The 17,763-nt window shown below is 44.2% G+C and overlaps 1 protein-coding gene across 1 annotated transcript; it reads left to right on the forward strand.

Moving 5' to 3' along the window:
- Window positions 1-255: 255 nt before the first annotated feature.
- Window positions 256-17,615, forward strand: ccdc92 (coiled-coil domain containing 92). The gene is made up of 4 exons (XM_072681140.1): window positions 256-405; window positions 10,102-10,308; window positions 10,585-10,626; window positions 16,252-17,615. Exons 2-4 carry the CDS (start codon window positions 10,173-10,175, stop codon window positions 17,124-17,126), a joined length of 1,053 nt encoding a protein of 350 aa, XP_072537241.1. The 5' UTR covers window positions 256-405; window positions 10,102-10,172; the 3' UTR covers window positions 17,127-17,615.
- The last annotated feature ends 148 nt before the right edge of the window (window positions 17,616-17,763 follow it).

Genomic DNA, 17,763 nt, shown 5'->3' on the forward strand with positions numbered 1-17,763 from the left:
CTAACGGCGTCAGTCATTTGTTTTGCTAACGTAAACAGCGCGTTTTCCGTCTTTCTCACTCGCTTAAACGCTACAAACACAACAGCATTAAGATTTTAACTCTCTTTTTTTCATCTATTTTTAATTTAAGACGAAATTAGACGCGAGGTTTGTTCATTTCACCCGCTTTGCCCCCGGTCTGTGTCCAGCTTAGCTGGCTGACGGCTGTCGGACTCAATTTCCCAGCATGCTTCGCTTTATTTGGTCCCGTCGCTGAGCTGTGAGGGAGAGAGAGGCAGATACAGAGAGACAGAGAGGAGCAGAAATCCCTCCAGCGACGACGACCAGCATGTCAGAATGAAAATACACACGCTGCCGCACCGCCTCGGCTGCTGGAAACACACATTTAAGCCCTGAGTTTTGCAGGTAGGTGGAAATAACCGGCGTTTGTTCTGCTCGGTCCTGCTGTGGAGCTGCATCCCGGGGCTGTGCACCTGCCTGCCTGCGCAGCAATGCAGCACAGCAGGCTACACAGCTACCCCGCGAGCTTCCTGCACAATAACCCAGAAATGCCAAATATTCTTCATGCATAGGGTCGATATATGTATATATATAACATTTACAATATATGAGACCATTTATTTTATTTTCTGTGGCGGCTGGATATTATCCTAACCTTTTAAAGCCCGAACCTTTAAATAATTGCCAGAATTATTCGAAAATCGAATGATTTAATCGAATTATTTAATCGAATTATTTAATTCGAATTATTATTTTTTTAAAGAAAGAAATTAAACAAAGCTTTGCATGCATGACTTTTATTTTGTATAGTGTTTCATATGATATTTGTATTTGATGCATCCGGAATGTATTGCTCGTAGTAGTTTTTTTTTTAAGGTAAATATAAATATATATAAAGTATAAAATATATGAAAATATAGAGCACAAAATTAATCAATCCCTTGTTAACTTTCACACTTAGAAATCTGTGTGTTTTAACTGGTTCCATGCATGTGATATTATTTAGTTTAAATGTATATAAATATTTACTGTTCATTTATTGTTTTCAATATTATTGTTACTATTAATATTTTTTTATATATAATTATTTAAGACAATGAATTAAGGTTGCAGAGGTCTGGGAAACTAGCTATGTATGCTAAACAAATTATATATATATATAAAAATATATAAATTATATAATTACATAATAATTAAAAATATATATATAAAGTCAACAGCAATATTATATTAGGGGAATAAATACATGTTTATATTAAAAAAAAAAGATTATTGCTGTGTTTAAATGTAGTGGTAGTATATTATCTTATATTATTTTTATATTAGTGTTATATATTATTATATATAACACTACTGTCCACTGTGCAGTGCTTTAGGTGAAGATTAGAGACATTGGAAATAACTATATAATTCAATATTCAATCAAACAGCCAGAATGTGTGATATTAATGACAGCTGCATTTGTTTTTACCCTGATTGTAATGTAAAGGGGGGTCGATGGTGGGCTGCAGTGCCCTTCCTCCAGGGCCATCGTCGGCGTCCTTCCCATTTCACATCAGTTATGTCTCTCACACTCCCTCCAGTCTTTACTATTAAGTTTAATTGACTTCATTTGCTTTATTTTAATAATTAAAAGTGATATCGAGGGTCAGTGAAGCGCGTTAGCTGGAAGACGTTGCTCTGTCCGCAATGCAGCTGATCTTACGGTGTCTACGCCTGGACTGGCGTGTTTGCCCCACCTGTTCTCCGACAGGCCACGCCCCCTGGTTTAGGATTGGCCAGCGTGCCAGTATTATTCCACCTGCTGTGCGCGAATTAGGGCTGTAGCGTCGAGCTCTCTGCGCAGTGGTTGGTTAGTATTTGAGACCCCGCCCGCTTGTGAGTATGAGCTACTAGCCAATCGTAGCGGCGGAGGGCGGGGCTTGTCGGAATACGGGTGGGGAAATAAGAAAATAACGCCGTGCCATGTGCTCGCAGGAGTTTACAAAGGCCTGTTTATGCCCTGCCACAGAGGTCTGACAGTGTGAGCTGCTGTCCAGTCGTGCAGTAATTCTGCAGTATGAAAACCTGCATATCCATAAAACTTCATCTTAAACGAGAGTTTAATAGATTATATTTTAAGAATTTGAATGAACTTGAATGTGGGCAGATTATCTTACCATTTTTGGGCTCATTTATATTCCTCATCAGCACTTATGCTGACCCTGTCAGATAACTGCTAGAAGATGCTAATTGTAAACAACTGCAGTGTTTACTTCTGACCAATTATTTAAAAAAACAAAAAACAAAAAGAATTAACACTACGGAAATGACTTTTATTATGTATAACATTTAATACAGCAATGCTCACAAATATACACTCACATACAGAACACTAAATTGTTGAACCCCTTCTACCCTGAGCTTCCTTAATCTAGATTTCTATTAACTACTACTCTATTAACTATTGAACTACTGTATGTATTTTTCTGGCGCATGCAGTGTACATATGATCCACCAGGTGGCCAGAAAACATCTGATCTGATTTTAATTATCTTTTGTAGGTCATTAATAATTATTATCAATTAAGCTTATTACATGTTGTTGTTATTATTTATATATGATTTAATAATTTAATAATGTTTAAGATAATTAACTACATCATTGTTACACTAAAGTGGCAGAGGTTTAACATAAATAAATAAAATGTGCTTTAAATAAGATACACTTGGCTTTAAAGCCTTGGCACTTTATAAACACCTAAAGGCCGAAACTTTTAGGCTTTTAGGCCTAGGCTTTTTTATCGACTTAAACTGGAAGATGATGAGTGTGTGTGTTTGTGTATGTGTTAGACATGTTAGAGTGTGTGTGTATGTGTGTGTGTGTGTTTGTGTGTGTGAGAGACTCTTCCCCCAGACCAGGACAGTAACCAGGGCTCTCAGAGTTTCGTCTGCTGCTGCAGTTCATTGATTATTAATGGATGGAAGAGGAAGTGGAGGGTGGCCTGGAGAGAGAGAGAGAGAGAGAGAGAGAGAGTCTTGGGGGCATGGACAGAGAGAGAGAGATAGAAGCTGAGGGACCAAGGGCACGGCGTGAGGGAGAGAGAGAAAGCAAGAGAGACGGGAGAGGAAGGGTCAGACAGAAAAGAGTTGAGCTGGACCTTTCAGAAGCACCATGGGGACTCCTTATGTCCCTTAAGGTGGGCGGCTGGCTGGCTGGCCAGCAGGCAGGTGGGCGTGTAGGGCAGGCAGGGCAGGGGGGTGGGGTGTGGGGGGTTCTCATCAGAAGAGAGCAGCGTCAGATCGTCCACATCACACCAAACTCACAGAGTCAGCATTTTAAAATGTCGGCGTTCTCCACAAATGGCTCTTAAGTGAAGGGGGAAGGGAGCGGGCGAGCGAGCAAGCGAGCGAAGTGAAGTGAGCGAGTTCTCGGATTGCTTCCGAATTTCTCATCTGAAGGATTGTCTCGGCTTCTCGGGTTCCTGCAGCCGACGAACTGGTTTACGGTAAGTGGGCGAGGTGCTGTGGAGACAATGGTCAACAGACGCCTTCCAGCTCTGAACACGACCCCGTCCTCATTGTTCTGCTGGGTTTGGGCCTTTATGGCTCAGGGGGGCGTAATTTAGGGCCGATCTATACTTCACGTAGATCGAGCAGAAGATGTCCGTGTAGGTGCCTGCCAGCGTACATGCACATGTTGGGTAGGCTAGGTGGGTTAGCCTCGTTTGGTCCCAGTGTTGTTTGGTTGTCAGCCTCGCCCTCCGTGCCAATCGGTGCTCGCTTGACCCACATCTCCGCTGACCCAAGCAAGGTGTAGCTGATATTTTTGGAGGTTTTTACATCACGGCCTGTGCGAGCATTGCTTATTCATGACCCTGGGGCAGATATGTAGACGTGCTTCTGTGCAGAGGCATACATTAGCCACCGGAAATGAGAGGTGTGGTCGGTTGGGGGTGTAGCTGGTGTGTAAATGTTCAGTAGAGAAATGATGACGATAAGTTGTAGTATTTTCCCATTAAAAACTATACACGGATCAGCCATAACATTAGTACCACCTGCCTAACATTGACTACGTCCACAACAGATCTGACCATTCGAGGCATGGACTCCACAAGACCTCTGAAGGTGTCCTGCTGTGGTCCTGTAAGTTGTGAGGTGGGGCCTCCATCAGCATCCGTGAGCCTTAGGGGCCTATGACCCTGTTGGAACCCTTTGGGTAGGTACTGACCACTGCATACCGGGAACACCCCTCAAGACGTGGCTGTCACAAGAACCGGCTCATTTACATATATCATCTGTACATTCATCCTACCACAGTTTAGCCAGTCAGGCTTTTTGTGACTTAGTTTCCATATATGGACTGGGGACCAGCAGCGCCAGCAGCCTGTGGGCTAGTACTACATATGTAATAGCCACTGGTCACTGTCCATTGGGAATTGCTTCACTCACAGTGCCACTGGTCGCATGTAACATTTGAGTGTGATGATGTCATCGCCGGTGATGGGAAGGCTCTCTTGTTTCAGGAAGTGCTTAAGTCCTCCAACATATTGACCATCCATCAACATCAGGAGTAGCTGAGGTCACTCCTACTGACAGCAGACACACACACACACACACACACACACACATACATACATACATACATACACACACACACACACATACTGACAAATTGGAGGCCCCAGCTGTTAATATAGCCGTATATATGTATATAGACAGAAGTATTTGGACACCTACTCATTCATAGTTTCTTCTGAAATCAAGGGTATTAAAAAGAGTTGATTCTGCTTTTGTTGGAGTAACTGTCTCTACTGCCTACTAGATTTTGTAGGAACATTGCTGTGAGGATTTGATTGCATTTAGCTACCAGATCGTTAGTGTCCCCAGCTCTCTAAATGTCTCGAACTCCTCATCCCAAAAGTATTGGATGGAACCCCAAGCATGGTGGGCTAAGCATATAGAGTGCTATACCCCTCTATAGCCCACACCTGACATTAGGCATGGTGCCAATAGGTTGATCCAAGTCATCTGCTGCAGAGAGTCCTATTCTATTGGCAGTACTTCTCTAGAAGGGGTGTCCACAAACATTTGGAAAAGTTAGGAGTTAAGTATTTTCTCTAATCATCTAATCAAGTTCATAAGATGGGAATAGTAGTGCCATAACATTAGCACCGCCTGTCTAATATGGGCTGCTTCCAACTTGTCCTCCCACAGTAGATCTAACCAGTCGAGGCATGGACTCTCTGAAGGTGTCTTGTGGTATCTGGTACCAAGACATTAGCAGCAGATCCTTTTTAAGTCCTGCGAATGAATGATAGGCTTTTAATTGACAGTAAATTAGGGGCTCGTTACCAGGGTCCTAGACCTTAGGCCTTAGAATCGGTATCAGTAATGCTGTTTATTCTTTTTGGAGCACTATTAGCTTTTTCATTGGGCTGTTTCAGTCATAATAACTGAAATGTAATTAATGAGGTTATTACTGTTATTATTGGTATAATAATAATAATAATAATAATCAGTAATAGAAGCAGGTCGCTGCCATGTCCTTCTGTTATACTGTAGTCGTCTATTACATTACCCAGCCCCCTTCACTGTCTTCCTCACGGTGGGGTTGACCGTGGCAAAGTCATCTTCACTGATAGAGGTGTGTGTGTGTGTGTGTGTGTGTGTGTGTGTGTGCTCGTTTCAGTTGCCGTCTGAGGTGAGATCAGATGTTTTATTCATGCTGATGATGTAAGGAGGTAAAGGCTGTGGAAAGTGTGTGTGAGTCTCTCTGAGCTCCTGTGTGGCGTGTTTGAGAGAACAGTAGTTTGGTTTAGTGACGTATGAAAATCTGTGAGCTTCAGCTGAATTAAGCTTCTCTGAATCACACTGAGTAGTCCGCAGTCAGATAGTCAGAGACATCAGAAGTTTGTGTCCTCACATGAAATGGCTGTGACTGGAAACCTGGGCACTTAAGAAGCCATCATTTTAACAATTAGCATCTAATATTAGTTAATGCCAACTTGATATGGCAAGAGCTCAATGCTGCACATCCAGTTACAGGATAACAGTGTGAAACTGCCATGTTTGGATCTCTATGTGAAGCTGAACTTAGCTTAGTGAGAGCAGCAGGGTGTGTCTCATATAAAACTCCCTGTGTTAGTCTATATAAATATATATCAAAAGTATATCCGGAGATGATTCTGGGTTCCATATATCCCAGGACAGATTCCGTATTTCCGGGGACTATTCTGTATATCCGGGGACGATTTCGTATGTCCAGGGACGATTCCGTATGTCTGGGGATGATTCCGTATATCCGGGAATGATTCTGTATATCCGGGGATGATTCCGTATGCCCGGGGACGATTCTGTATGTCTGTGGACGATTCTGTATATCCGGGGATGATTCCGTACGTCCGGGGACGATTCCGTATGTCTGTGGATGATTCTGTATATCCGGGGATGATTCCGTATATCCGGGGACGATCCCGTATGTCCGGGGACGATTCCGTATATCCGGGGACGATTCCTTATGTCTGGGGATGATTCTGTATATCCGGGGATGATTCCCTATGTCCGGGGACGATTCCTTATGTCTGGGGATGATTCTGTATATCCGGGGATGATTCTGTATATACGGGGGCGATTCCGTATATCCGGGGACATATTCCGTATTTCCGGAGACTATTCCATATTTCCAGGACTATTCTGTAATTTTGGGGACAATTCCGTATATACCTGGGGACTGTTCTGTATTTACGGAGACTATTCTGTATTTCCAGGGACTATTCTGTGCATCCGGGGACAATTCCGTATTTTTGGGGATGAGTCTGTATTTTCAGAAATAATTTGGTATATCCGGGGACAATTCTGTATATACCTGGGGACAATTTTGTATATTCCGGGGACTATTCCGTATATCCGGGGACTATTCTGTAAATCCAGGCACTATTCTGTATTTGCAGACTTTCTTTATATTCCAAGGCCTGGAGAGATGCTAGTTCTAGGCCTCTCCTCTCTGTTTGCTCTCAGTGACCTAAAATCCAAACCAATGATGATCCTTAAAGAAAGAATCAGCGTGTCAGGAACTCTCACCACAGTTTGATTCAGTTGCGGTAGTGACAGATAGGCAGTAAAAACAGTTTATTTGTATTTATTTATTTATTTTTCTGTTGGACACGCCTCTAAAAACCCTACTCCACTGCTGCTGCTCGGACCCGGCTGATGGCTCCTAGGCCCTTTATGGCCATTTAGCTGTTTACCAATAATGGTACAGGGAGGCCCGTCTGTCTGTCTCCTCTCTCTCTGCTCCTCTCCGCCCTGTTCTCTCTCTAAGTGGCCAGATGTGACAGATTTATTAGATTTCATAATCAATATTAGAGCATGTGCACCCAGAAGAGAGAGAGAGAGAGCAGAGGCACATCCTCACTGAATTATTTAGGCCGCTGTAGATTTCGGCTCGATTTAGAATTTCTGTTCAGACTAAACCAGCAGGCCCTGGGGATTAGAGCACAGTACTGTGATTGAAGTGGATTCGCCTGTAGCGTCTCATTTGGATATGTAGATGTATGGTCAAACTTCAGAAAATAAGAACAGATCCTTTACAAAGACACACTTTTTACATCCACAGTTACTCTTTATTTGCCTAATTTAACAGATTGGGGAGGCTTAAACCATAAAGTGACATGTAGAAGCCATGGTTTTGTTTTTGTCCAGTGTGTTAAATTCTGTAAATAATTTAAATGGATATTTAAATAAAAAATAAAAAAATAATAAAATAAAATAAATATATATATATATATAAATTTAAATATATACATATATTTATAAATAAATTAATAAATAGCACATTTAAATCTACAAATTGTGCTTAAGATGTATGTGTAGCTTCCCCCACTTGATTGATGGCATGAGACACTTATCAATACGCATTAATAACCATTTTCTTAACCTTACAATTACACCCCTTATGTTCTCTTACATACAAGTACATGTTTAAACCCCTTTAGAAACTATTTACTTTACATTTAATAGAAATAGACATGAACTTTTCCATTGATATATATATAACTCCATTGCGATGTTACCACGAATTTAGCTCAAGCACGAGCGTTGACTGTCAAAAAACATTTGACACCGAAAAAAACGCTAAAACATCGCAAACATGCTACAATACTATTAAACTTTAATTACTGACCTTTTGCCTTTTCAAATGGGAGCTAAGAAATGTATAAAGAGCAAAATAAGCTTAGATCGGAAGTTTTCTGACGAAGTTTCGAACCTTCTCAGCCGTCCCTTTACGCTCGAATCCAAAAACAACCTGTATGACACTTTCACAATAAAAATCTGTACTTCACGTTAATAATTGGTGGCTCTTGAATATTAAACTATAAATATAACTTATATTAATGAATACAACAACGTACAACAACAAATTAAACAAAACCCTTTCAGATACTGTTTAAGGATATTTACAGTATATCATTACATTACGATTCCTCTTTCAAACATGGCAGCAAACGAACATGAAAAATGTAAATAATATAAAAAAACATAATATTCGATTTCGATTTGACTTGATTTAAAACCATCCTTGAAATGAGTCATCTAGCTTCATTGCACTGTGGCCCTCTAGTAAGCAAACTAAAGGCTACATGGCTAACAAAACATGAAAAAAGACAAATAAAGACGATACATCAAAGCTTACATCCAAACGTTGTTGTTTTGTTTTTTTCTGATTAGCGCACAGAGGCTAACACAGCCGAGGGTAGTGAACACATTCCAGAGTTGAAAATATGTAAAAGTATTCAGTAAAAAAAGGGGAGCAAACTGTTCGCTTCAGTTCGGCTGCTGCTACTGTTTTCAGCTATGCTAACTACCATTGGCTAATGTATATAGACGACAGTGTTGTCTTGTACCGCTTAAGCCAGTCCGGTTGGTACCGTACTGGAGATCCTGAGATACCAAGACACCTCCACACAGTTTGAGGCGAGTGTGTGGAGGCTTAGCGGTTGAGGATACTGCTAATTTGTGTAGATGAACTTCCAGAAAAGCTAATTAACTTCGTAGCTCCAGTGCAGGATTAAATTTCGTAGCCTTCATAAAGGCAGATTATGCAGTGTGCGCTCTCCAGCCAGATCAGTGCTCCAGCAGCTACCCTACCACCCCGTCACAGAGGGACCTCATTTAGCCCTTCATCACGCCCCTCTTTGTTTTAGGGGGTTTAGTTAGCCCTCCTGCTAACGCCTGCTGCTCGCTGTCTCGTTACATAATAACGAACGCTAATGATGTTATTAGTTATTTATGGCTCTTTGTTCCCAAAAACAGAAGGATGGTTGTGGGAGAGAGTTGTGGTATGCACGTACTGTGTGTGTGTGTGTGTGTGTGTGTGTGTGTACCCAGTCATTGCTTATTATTCAATCAGATCAGCAGTAGGTTCAGTGTTATCCAGCTGTATCATACTATATGCATCATCCAAAAGAAGCTTACACACACACACACACACACACACAACTTGCTCCTCGTGTTGGCAGGGGATGAGTGTGAGGTGAGTCAGCAGAGTACTGAGCAGTGAGTTGCAAGGTAGTGGTGGGTGCTCAGGTTCAGGCTGTGGGAGCCCACCATAGTTCCAGTTCTAGCGACGCTGAGTTCGACTGAAAGGCAGAGCAAGCAAACCTGGATGAGCCAGTCCACTCAGTGGTCCTGAAAACAGCTGAAAACGCTCCTACGACCATTCACTCAGCTCTGTGCTCTCAGATATGAGGTTTAATCCTCTGAACAGGTGGATTTGAGCCTCAGCACTTGTGTCGTTAGCTCCACAGCTCAATGCTGGGGGGCTTTATACCCCTCTCTAGCCCACGCCTGGCATTAGGCAGCATGGTGCCAAGAGGTTCATGTTTATTGTTTATCTAGTCCTATTCTATTGGCAGTACTTCTACTCTACAGGGACTAGACAAGCTGTGTGTGTGTCTGTGTGCACTTGCATGTTTATGTCAGCAAAGGGTGCTGCTAAAAGTAGCTGAATGCATTCTTTTACGAGGGGTGTCCACAAACTTTGTGTCCCTTACCATTTTTCAATATACATAATGCGGAAAGTCATTGTGTACTCATTCGTATGTTTTCCATGTGTTCACAGCTTTGCTGGCTTTGCGCGAGTGTAAGTGTGTGTGTGTGTGTGTATGAGCGTGAGAGTGTGTGTCGTTCATCATGGCCTCGGAGAATGTGACCTTGGAGAATCAGCTCCACAGCGCCCAGAAGAACCTGCTGTTTCTGCAGCAAGACCACGCCAGCACACTGAAAGGCCTTCACGCAGAGATACGCCGACTGCAGCAACACTGTACAGGTACACACACACACTCATGAGAGGGACCTTAGGCAGGTGGTTTTAATATTATGGCTGATAAGATGTATCCGAGCCCCCCCCCCGTATTCGTCAATGCGAAGGTGGCGTGATGTTTAGTGCTCTCATCTAACATCTGATCTGACTCTCTCTCTCTCTCTCTCTCTCTCTCTCTCTCTCTCTCTCTCTGTCTCTCTCCCCCCTGCTCTCACTCTGTCCTTCTATTGTCCTCTCTCTCTCTCTCTCTCTCTCTCTCTCTCTCCCCTCTCTCTTTCACAGACCTGACATACGAGCTAACAGTCAGGAGCTCTGATCCAAATGGTAAGATTACTCACACACCCTTCTAGCTCTCTTACATACACACACAGATGTCAGCACACACAGTCGACACCATATGGACAAAATTATTGGGACGCCTGCTCATTCATTGTTTCCTCTGAAATCAAGGGTGATAATAAAAGAGTTGATCCTGCTTCTGTGGGAGTAACTGTCTCTGCTGTCCAGGGTGGAAAGCTTTCTACTAGAATTTGGAGCTTTGAGGATTTGATTGCATTCAGCAACAAGAGCGTTAGTGGGGTCAGGATGTTGGATCCCCCCAAACTTCCCAACTCATCCCAGAAGTATTGGATAGAGCACCAACCATCATTCCAGAGAACACAGTTCCTCCACTGCTCCACAGCTCAGTGCTGCTGGGGGGCTTTATACCCCTCTAGCCCACACCTGACATTAGGCAGAATGGTGCCAATAGGTTCATGTTTACTGTAGCTGCTCCAGAGAGTCCTATTCTATTGGCATTGCTTCTCTACAGGGACTAGGCACTTTGCACATCTGTGGGTGCGCTCATTAGAAGGGGTGTCCACAAACATTTGGGCGTGTAGCGTATAGTGTACAATCATCCAGCCCACGGCTCACGAATCTGCTGGATAATGTGTGTAAAAGCAGAAGTCGTCTGTCGTCTGCGTCTGGGTGCTCTGGGCCGGTGCTGTGGTGGTAGCTGTGGCACTTTAAACTGCAGTGGGTCGTAAATAACATTTTAGTGCTGCTGCAGAGAGCGAGAGGGAGAGCGAGAGTGAGAGGGAGGGAGAGAGCGAGCGAGAGGGAGGGAGAGAGCGAGAGAGAGAGAGAGAGAGAGAGAGAGAGAGAGGGAGGGAGAGAGAGAGAGAGAGAGGGAGGGAGAGAGCGAGCGAGACGGAGGGAGAGAGCGAGAGGGAGAACGAGAGCGAGAGGGAGGGAGAGAGCAAGCGAGAGGGAGGGAGAGAGCGAAAGTGAGAGAGAGAGCGAGCGAGCACTTAGCTCACTGTCCTTACACACATACACATCTCCATGGCCTTCTGCTGCTGTAACCTGGCAACCAAAGACCCACCCAGCAGATACACTCACATGCATACACATGCTCAGACACCCTGCTGTGCCCCCCTTTCTGCCCACCCCCCACCCCCCGTTCTCTGATGCAGTTGTAGATTGTACCTTTAATGGTTACCTCCATTAAAGGTACAAAGAGTTCCTCCCTTACAATAACGAAAACACCTGTAGTTCAGGATGCAGTTTAAGGATCTCTGACTATAGTTTAGGTTAGGTTTAGGATTATGGTTAGTAGGGTGTAGGATTAGGACTAGTAAAGCTTATTGTAGGGTTAAGATGAGGGCTAGTAGGGTTTAGGTTAGAGTTAAGATGAGGGTTAGCGAGGTAAGGGTTGAAATTAGAGTAAGTGGGGCTAGGGTTAAGATTAGGACTATTAAATCTTATGAGGGCTAGTAGGGTTTCGGTTAGGGTGGGCAAGGTAAGGATTAAGATTAGAGATCAATTTAAGTTTGATTTAAGATTAGAGTTAGTGGAGCCGGAGGTTAAGATTAGGGTTAAGTTTAGGTCAGTATTAAGATTAGAGTTAGTGGAGCCGGAGGTTAAGATTAGGGTTAAGTTTAGGTCAGTATTAAGATTAGAGTTAGTGGGTTTGGGGTTAAGATTAGGGTTAAGTTTAGGTCAGTATTAAGTTTAGAGTTAGTGGGGTTGGGGTTAAGATTAGGGTTAAGATTAGGTCAGTATTAAGATTAGAGTTAGTGGGGTTGGGGTTCAGATTAGGGTTAAGTTTAGGTCAGTATTAAGATTAGAGTTAGTGGGGTTGGGGTTCAGATTAGGGTTAAGTTTAGGTCAGTATTAAGATTAGAGTTAGTGGGGTTGGGGTTCAGATTAGGGTTAAGTTTAGGTCAGTATTAAGATTAGGAGTAACATTAGGGTTAGAAGGTTTAGAGTTAAGAGTAGGGTTAAAATGGTTATTAGGTTTAGGTTAGGGTTAAGGTTAGGACGAGTAAGGTTAAAGATTAGGTTTAGGATTAGGTTTAGGTTAAGGGTTAGGATTTATGCTTGTTTTGCAGAAAAATGCTCATCCAGCTGCTGGAAGTCTTTGCTCAGCCTGATACTGTCAGTGCTGGTGATTCATCACCTGCTGAATTTTCTCGTTAGATCACTGGAATATTAGAGAGACGCAGCAGCTCTAATGTGGGGGTGATGTTGCTGCTGCTGCTGTTGTTGTTGTTGTTGTTGTTGTTATTGATGTCGCTGGCTGATGTGAGCCAGGCTGGGGAACGGGAAATGAGATTAGGTGCTCCCATGCTAAAGCAGCACTAATGCAGGGGCTAATGTACCATCCGCAGTCTGCTCCATCTGGGCCAAACCCTGACTGGGTCCACAGCTCCAGGAGCAGCTAGACATTAACACCACCTCAACATCAGACATCAGAGAACATCTGGAACATCTGAGAACATCTGAGAACATCTGGAACATCTGGCTTTTCATGTTCTTTGCTAGAGAGAGTTAGCTTGTGATGAGTTACTCTATTGTTGCTTAGCCTGTGATTGGTTGGCCTATAGTTGGTTGAGCTGTGATTGGTCAGTCTGTAGTTTACTAGTCTATAGTTAGTTAAACTGTGATTGGTTGGCCTGTAGTTGGTTAAGCGGTGGTTGGTTGGCTTATAGTTGGACAAACTATGATTGGTCAGTCTATAGTTTGCTAGTCTATTGTTGCTTAGCCTGTGATTGGTCGGTTTAGAGTTGGTTAAGCTGTGATTGGTTGGTCTATAGTTGGTTAGCCTGTAATTGGTTGCTCTATGATTATTGATATTGGTCAGTCAGTTGTTGCTTAGCCTGTGATTAGTTGGTGAGTCAATTGTTGCTTAGTCTGTCATTGGTTACCAAGGCGGATTAGTGTGTGATTAGTTAGATTGTGATTGGATAACCTATGGTTGTTTAGCATGTGATTTGGCCTGTGATTGGCCAGATGTGTGAACTAAAGAGGTCATGGAATGGCTTAAAGATTTACTGTTAGAAATCTAAATGGCATTTGCACATGGCTACCATACTGTGTAGTACACTGCTTGTGGAATCGGGGGCATTTTAATAGACACCATATGATTGGTTAGCCTTAGGTTGATTAGCCTATGTGTGTCTTTAGGCTAAGACTGGTTAATCTATGATTGGCAAGTTCTGGTGACCCTGTGTTTCATCTAGTAGAGAGTCTTCTTCCCTGGAGAGCAGAGACAGTTACTCCAATGAAAGCAGGATCAGCTCTTTTTAATACCCTTAATTTTGGTGAAAGCAATGAATGAGCAGATGTCCCAATACTATTGTACATGTAGCTTATCAGAGTTGTGCCCGATCTACAAAATCGTAATTGTAATCTAAAATCAGACATGCTTCAGTGTCCTTCAGCTCTCAGATCAGCCTGCCACAAGCCATCAGCTGTCAGGACATCATGAATGATGCATGATCCATTAGAGCGAGCGAGAGCGAGCGAGAGAGAGAGAGAGAGAGTAGTGTAATTAGGTTTATAGATGTATATGATGATTATAGCCTTGTGGAGCTTGTGTGGTCATGATTGGCTTTAATGGAAAGGTCAGCGAGAGCTGACCCGGTGTGTGAGTCACACAGTTAGAGCTGCATGAGCTCATTCTGTAGGCCTGTAGTGATTTATAGAGCTGTGTGTTCTGTATCAGCCCTGGGAAGGTGCAGCTATTGCTAGTGCTGACCAATCAGCTCCCAGCTCCTTTACAACACTGCAGTCTAATCATTTCCTGTATGTGTGTGTGTGTGTGTGTGTGTGTGTGTGTGTGTGTGTGTCGTGGTACACACTCTGGACTAATATCTGTGGTGGTTGTTAGTCTACTGGTGTGTAATAACTGGTTTATAGTAAGTGAATGTGCTGTGTGTGTGTGTGTGTGTGTGTGTGTGTGTGTGCGTGTGTGTTAGCATTAGCGTTAGCCTCCTCTCTGTTCTGAATGGGTTCTCCGGTTCTCCCGCTAGTAACACGGAGCGTTTCAGTGATGGTTTTATAAAGGATCAGATATTATGGTCTGTAAAATAGCTCCACACTGCAGAACCTCACCTTATTTACCTTCTGAGAACGTCCGCACTGCTGCTACTGCAGCCGACTGGGAATAACGCCCACTGATGACGCCTTGAGGGCAGCAGATGGCGCTCAGAACACTGTGGTTATAAAAAAAAAAAGACTCAAATAGCCCGGCTAATAATTTTAGACTATATATTATTTAATGTTCTATATGATTCAATATAATATTCTATATTCATATAAATAATGAATGAAAATAAATTTTCCACTCATTTGTTTGTTATATGATTTTTAACAAATCTGGCCATTCCAGACTAAAACCACTAAAAATCTCGGGTCTTGGCTCAGACTTTGCTCTAGAGGTCCTGACCCCTATCCTCTGCAGTGGTCTCCAACCCACAGGACCTCCTTGCACGTTTTCCAGTCGACCAATATATCAGCAGGTAGCTCGTCAGGAGAAGGGTTGGAGACCACTGGTCTACTGACACAGGGACATCATTCGCTGAAGATATCAAAAACTGTGAGATGTTCTATCAGGAGATATTTGATCTGTCTGGAGCTTATGATTGTGAATTGAGCCTCAGTGCTGCTACAGCTGTTTAGAAGAATATCAGCTATAGCATTTCTTATATTGCAGGTGAATGTGTGGTGGTGTCTGGGTGCTGTGTGTGGATTGGGAGACGGGCAATAAGGGGTGGAGGGGAAAGAGAGAGAGAGAGAAAGAGAGCTGAAGGTCAATAAACAGAGAGAGAGAGAGAGAGACACTCCTTTCTCTTCATATCGATTTGCACTGGAACAGGAGACAGCTGTCCTGTACCTCCCTCCCTCTCCCTCTCTCTGTTGATTCTCTGTGTGGCCAAAAAAAAACATTTATTGAGTATTTTATTTTACATAACAGTCCAAAGATCCTTGTGTGTTGTCCTGTTTGTCTGTATATCACTACTGTGTAAAAGGCTCCTCAGCTCATATTGAGTATCCAGTGCATTTAAAAAAAAAACTGCTGAATTTTCAACCAAAAAAAAACAATTTTGCTTCAATTATACTGAAATACTAATTTTCTCGACGTACCGCATCATTCCTAAAGAGTTGTGATTACATCACTATGAGGTCAGAGAACTGTTACCCTAATTTTCACAGCTGTAACATATATTTAGGGTGCCATAGTTCAGGGAATATCACAGGTCAGTGCTGCCCTCTACAGGCCAAGTGTAGAAATACCAGTCCACTGGCTTTGAATAATGGTGGTCTTCAGGAAATGGACTGCAGTGATGCATAATGCATTTGTATGGGTGCCCATACACCTGTGGGCAGTGTATGTCTAAATATGCAGCAATGTGGAAAAATTAGGACACCCCCATCCCAGCAGAATCAGGTGCAGAACATCAGCTGCAGATGATCAGAACATGGTTAGAGTGCACTGCATACCCCTGGACCGATAGATGCCCTGGACAGTGTTTTTCACTTCACCTGTCAGTGGTTCTAATGTTATGGCTGATTGGTGTATATGTATTTAATTCATTTGAGATGGATGTATGACCTTCACATCCTGCGGTTGTGGGAGACCAAGTGTCTGTACATAGAAATGTGTGTGTGTTTGTGTCTCAGACAGTGGCGAGGCGCGGTGCAGGGAGCTGCAGCGGCGCTGTGAGGAGCTGGAGGCTCAGCTGAAGGCCAAAGAGCAGGAGAACGCAGAGCTGCTGCGCGACCTGGAGCAGAAGAATGCCATGATCTCCGTGCTGGAGAACACCATCCGCGAGCGCGAGAAGAAGTATCTGGACGAGCTGAAGCTGAAAAGCCATCGGCTGGCTGTGCTGTCCGGCGAGCTAGAGCAGAGAGCCAGCACCATCGCCTACCTCACCTCGCAGCTCCACGCCACTAAAAAGAGGCTGCTGGCCAGCAGCTCGTCCGGTCCAAGCCCGGCGGTCAGCCCCATTGGCTCTTTCAAGCCTGCCCCGCCCCCTGACCCACCCGCTAACGCCCCGGACAGCCGGCAGCCGGACACTCCACGCAGGCGCATGCGCAAAAGCCTGTCTCAGCCTCTGCACTCTGAGTACACCGAGCTCTACCGGCTCGGGGCGGCCGAAGGGCGCAGGGTCGTCCTGAGAGACGCGATGGACGCCATGCCTGACCCCACCCCGTTCCTGCAGGCCCGGGAGCCTCCCGCAAATTCAGTAGCTGAAGCACAGCCCTTGCTACGGGAACGTCCCCCAGTAATCCCGCCCATCTCGTCCCAATCCACTCCCTCAGCCCCATCAAGCCCCGCCCACCACCCAGCATCCCCGAGCCCCAGGGGCAGCCCGGCGCGGGACGGGCGGAATAGAGGCCCCGCTCACATAGGCGTGGCCCACAGGATCAACCGCTCACCCTCAGCTGGGGATGGGGCAGCCAGGGCCCAGGCGGAGGTGGAGACGCTTGCTGTGGATCAGGTCAGCGCCGAGAAGGTGGTCCGCAAACGCTCGGGCACCGATAGGACTGTTTAAGACTGAGATACACACACATGCACACACACACACACACACACACACACACACTATCACATGTACAGCCAAGGGTCTGTATATACTGATCTGATGGTCATACCAATACAGAATGTGCAGAGCAGTCTTAGACCAAATTACCAGACGAGAGATGTTTGGTGTCTGAAGGTTGCTTCCATAACTTTCCAGTGGAGCTACGAGGCTGATGTAGAGGTAGTGATGGTATCTCACTCACAGCATCAGCATCAGACTCGTCCAACAATATTTGATGCACTAAAATATCTGCATTTTATTCATTTTACTGCATTTTTAACCCCTTAAGTTCTCTGCAGTGCTGATCCTAGTAGTGGATCCTAGTGGTGGCTAGAAAGGTCCAGAAAGGTCCTGGACCCATCCAGACGGAGAAAACCCCTGGGAAGGCCCAGGATGTTCATTTATTTTTGAAGCACAGTTCAGACACCAAACATGACTTGGCTGATGGGCTGTATTTGGTTGGGGGGGGGGGGGGGGGGGTAATTGGATGTTTATGTAGACCAATGTCCGGAAATGCCCACATACACATATACACACAGGAAGCCGCCTATAGCTCTCTCTGTCTCTGGCTCTCTCTCTCTCTCACACATATATATCTGTTACTATA

This window comes from Salminus brasiliensis, chromosome 6, assembly GCF_030463535.1.
Source record: "Salminus brasiliensis chromosome 6, fSalBra1.hap2, whole genome shotgun sequence".
In the NCBI taxonomy this organism is placed as follows: domain Eukaryota; kingdom Metazoa; phylum Chordata; class Actinopteri; order Characiformes; family Bryconidae; genus Salminus; species Salminus brasiliensis.

Excerpts from the sequence above, each read along its gene's own strand:
- ccdc92 (XM_072681140.1), top strand. The coding sequence starts at position 10,173 with ATGGCCTCGGAGAATGTGACCTTGGAGAATCAGCTCCACAGCGCCCAG. Across the intron at positions 10,309-10,584 it reads ACTGCAGCAACACTGTACAG|ACCTGACATACGAGCTAACA; the intron begins GTACACACACAC and ends TCTCTTTCACAG. Across the intron at positions 10,627-16,251 it reads CAGGAGCTCTGATCCAAATG|ACAGTGGCGAGGCGCGGTGC; the intron begins GTAAGATTACTC and ends TTTGTGTCTCAG.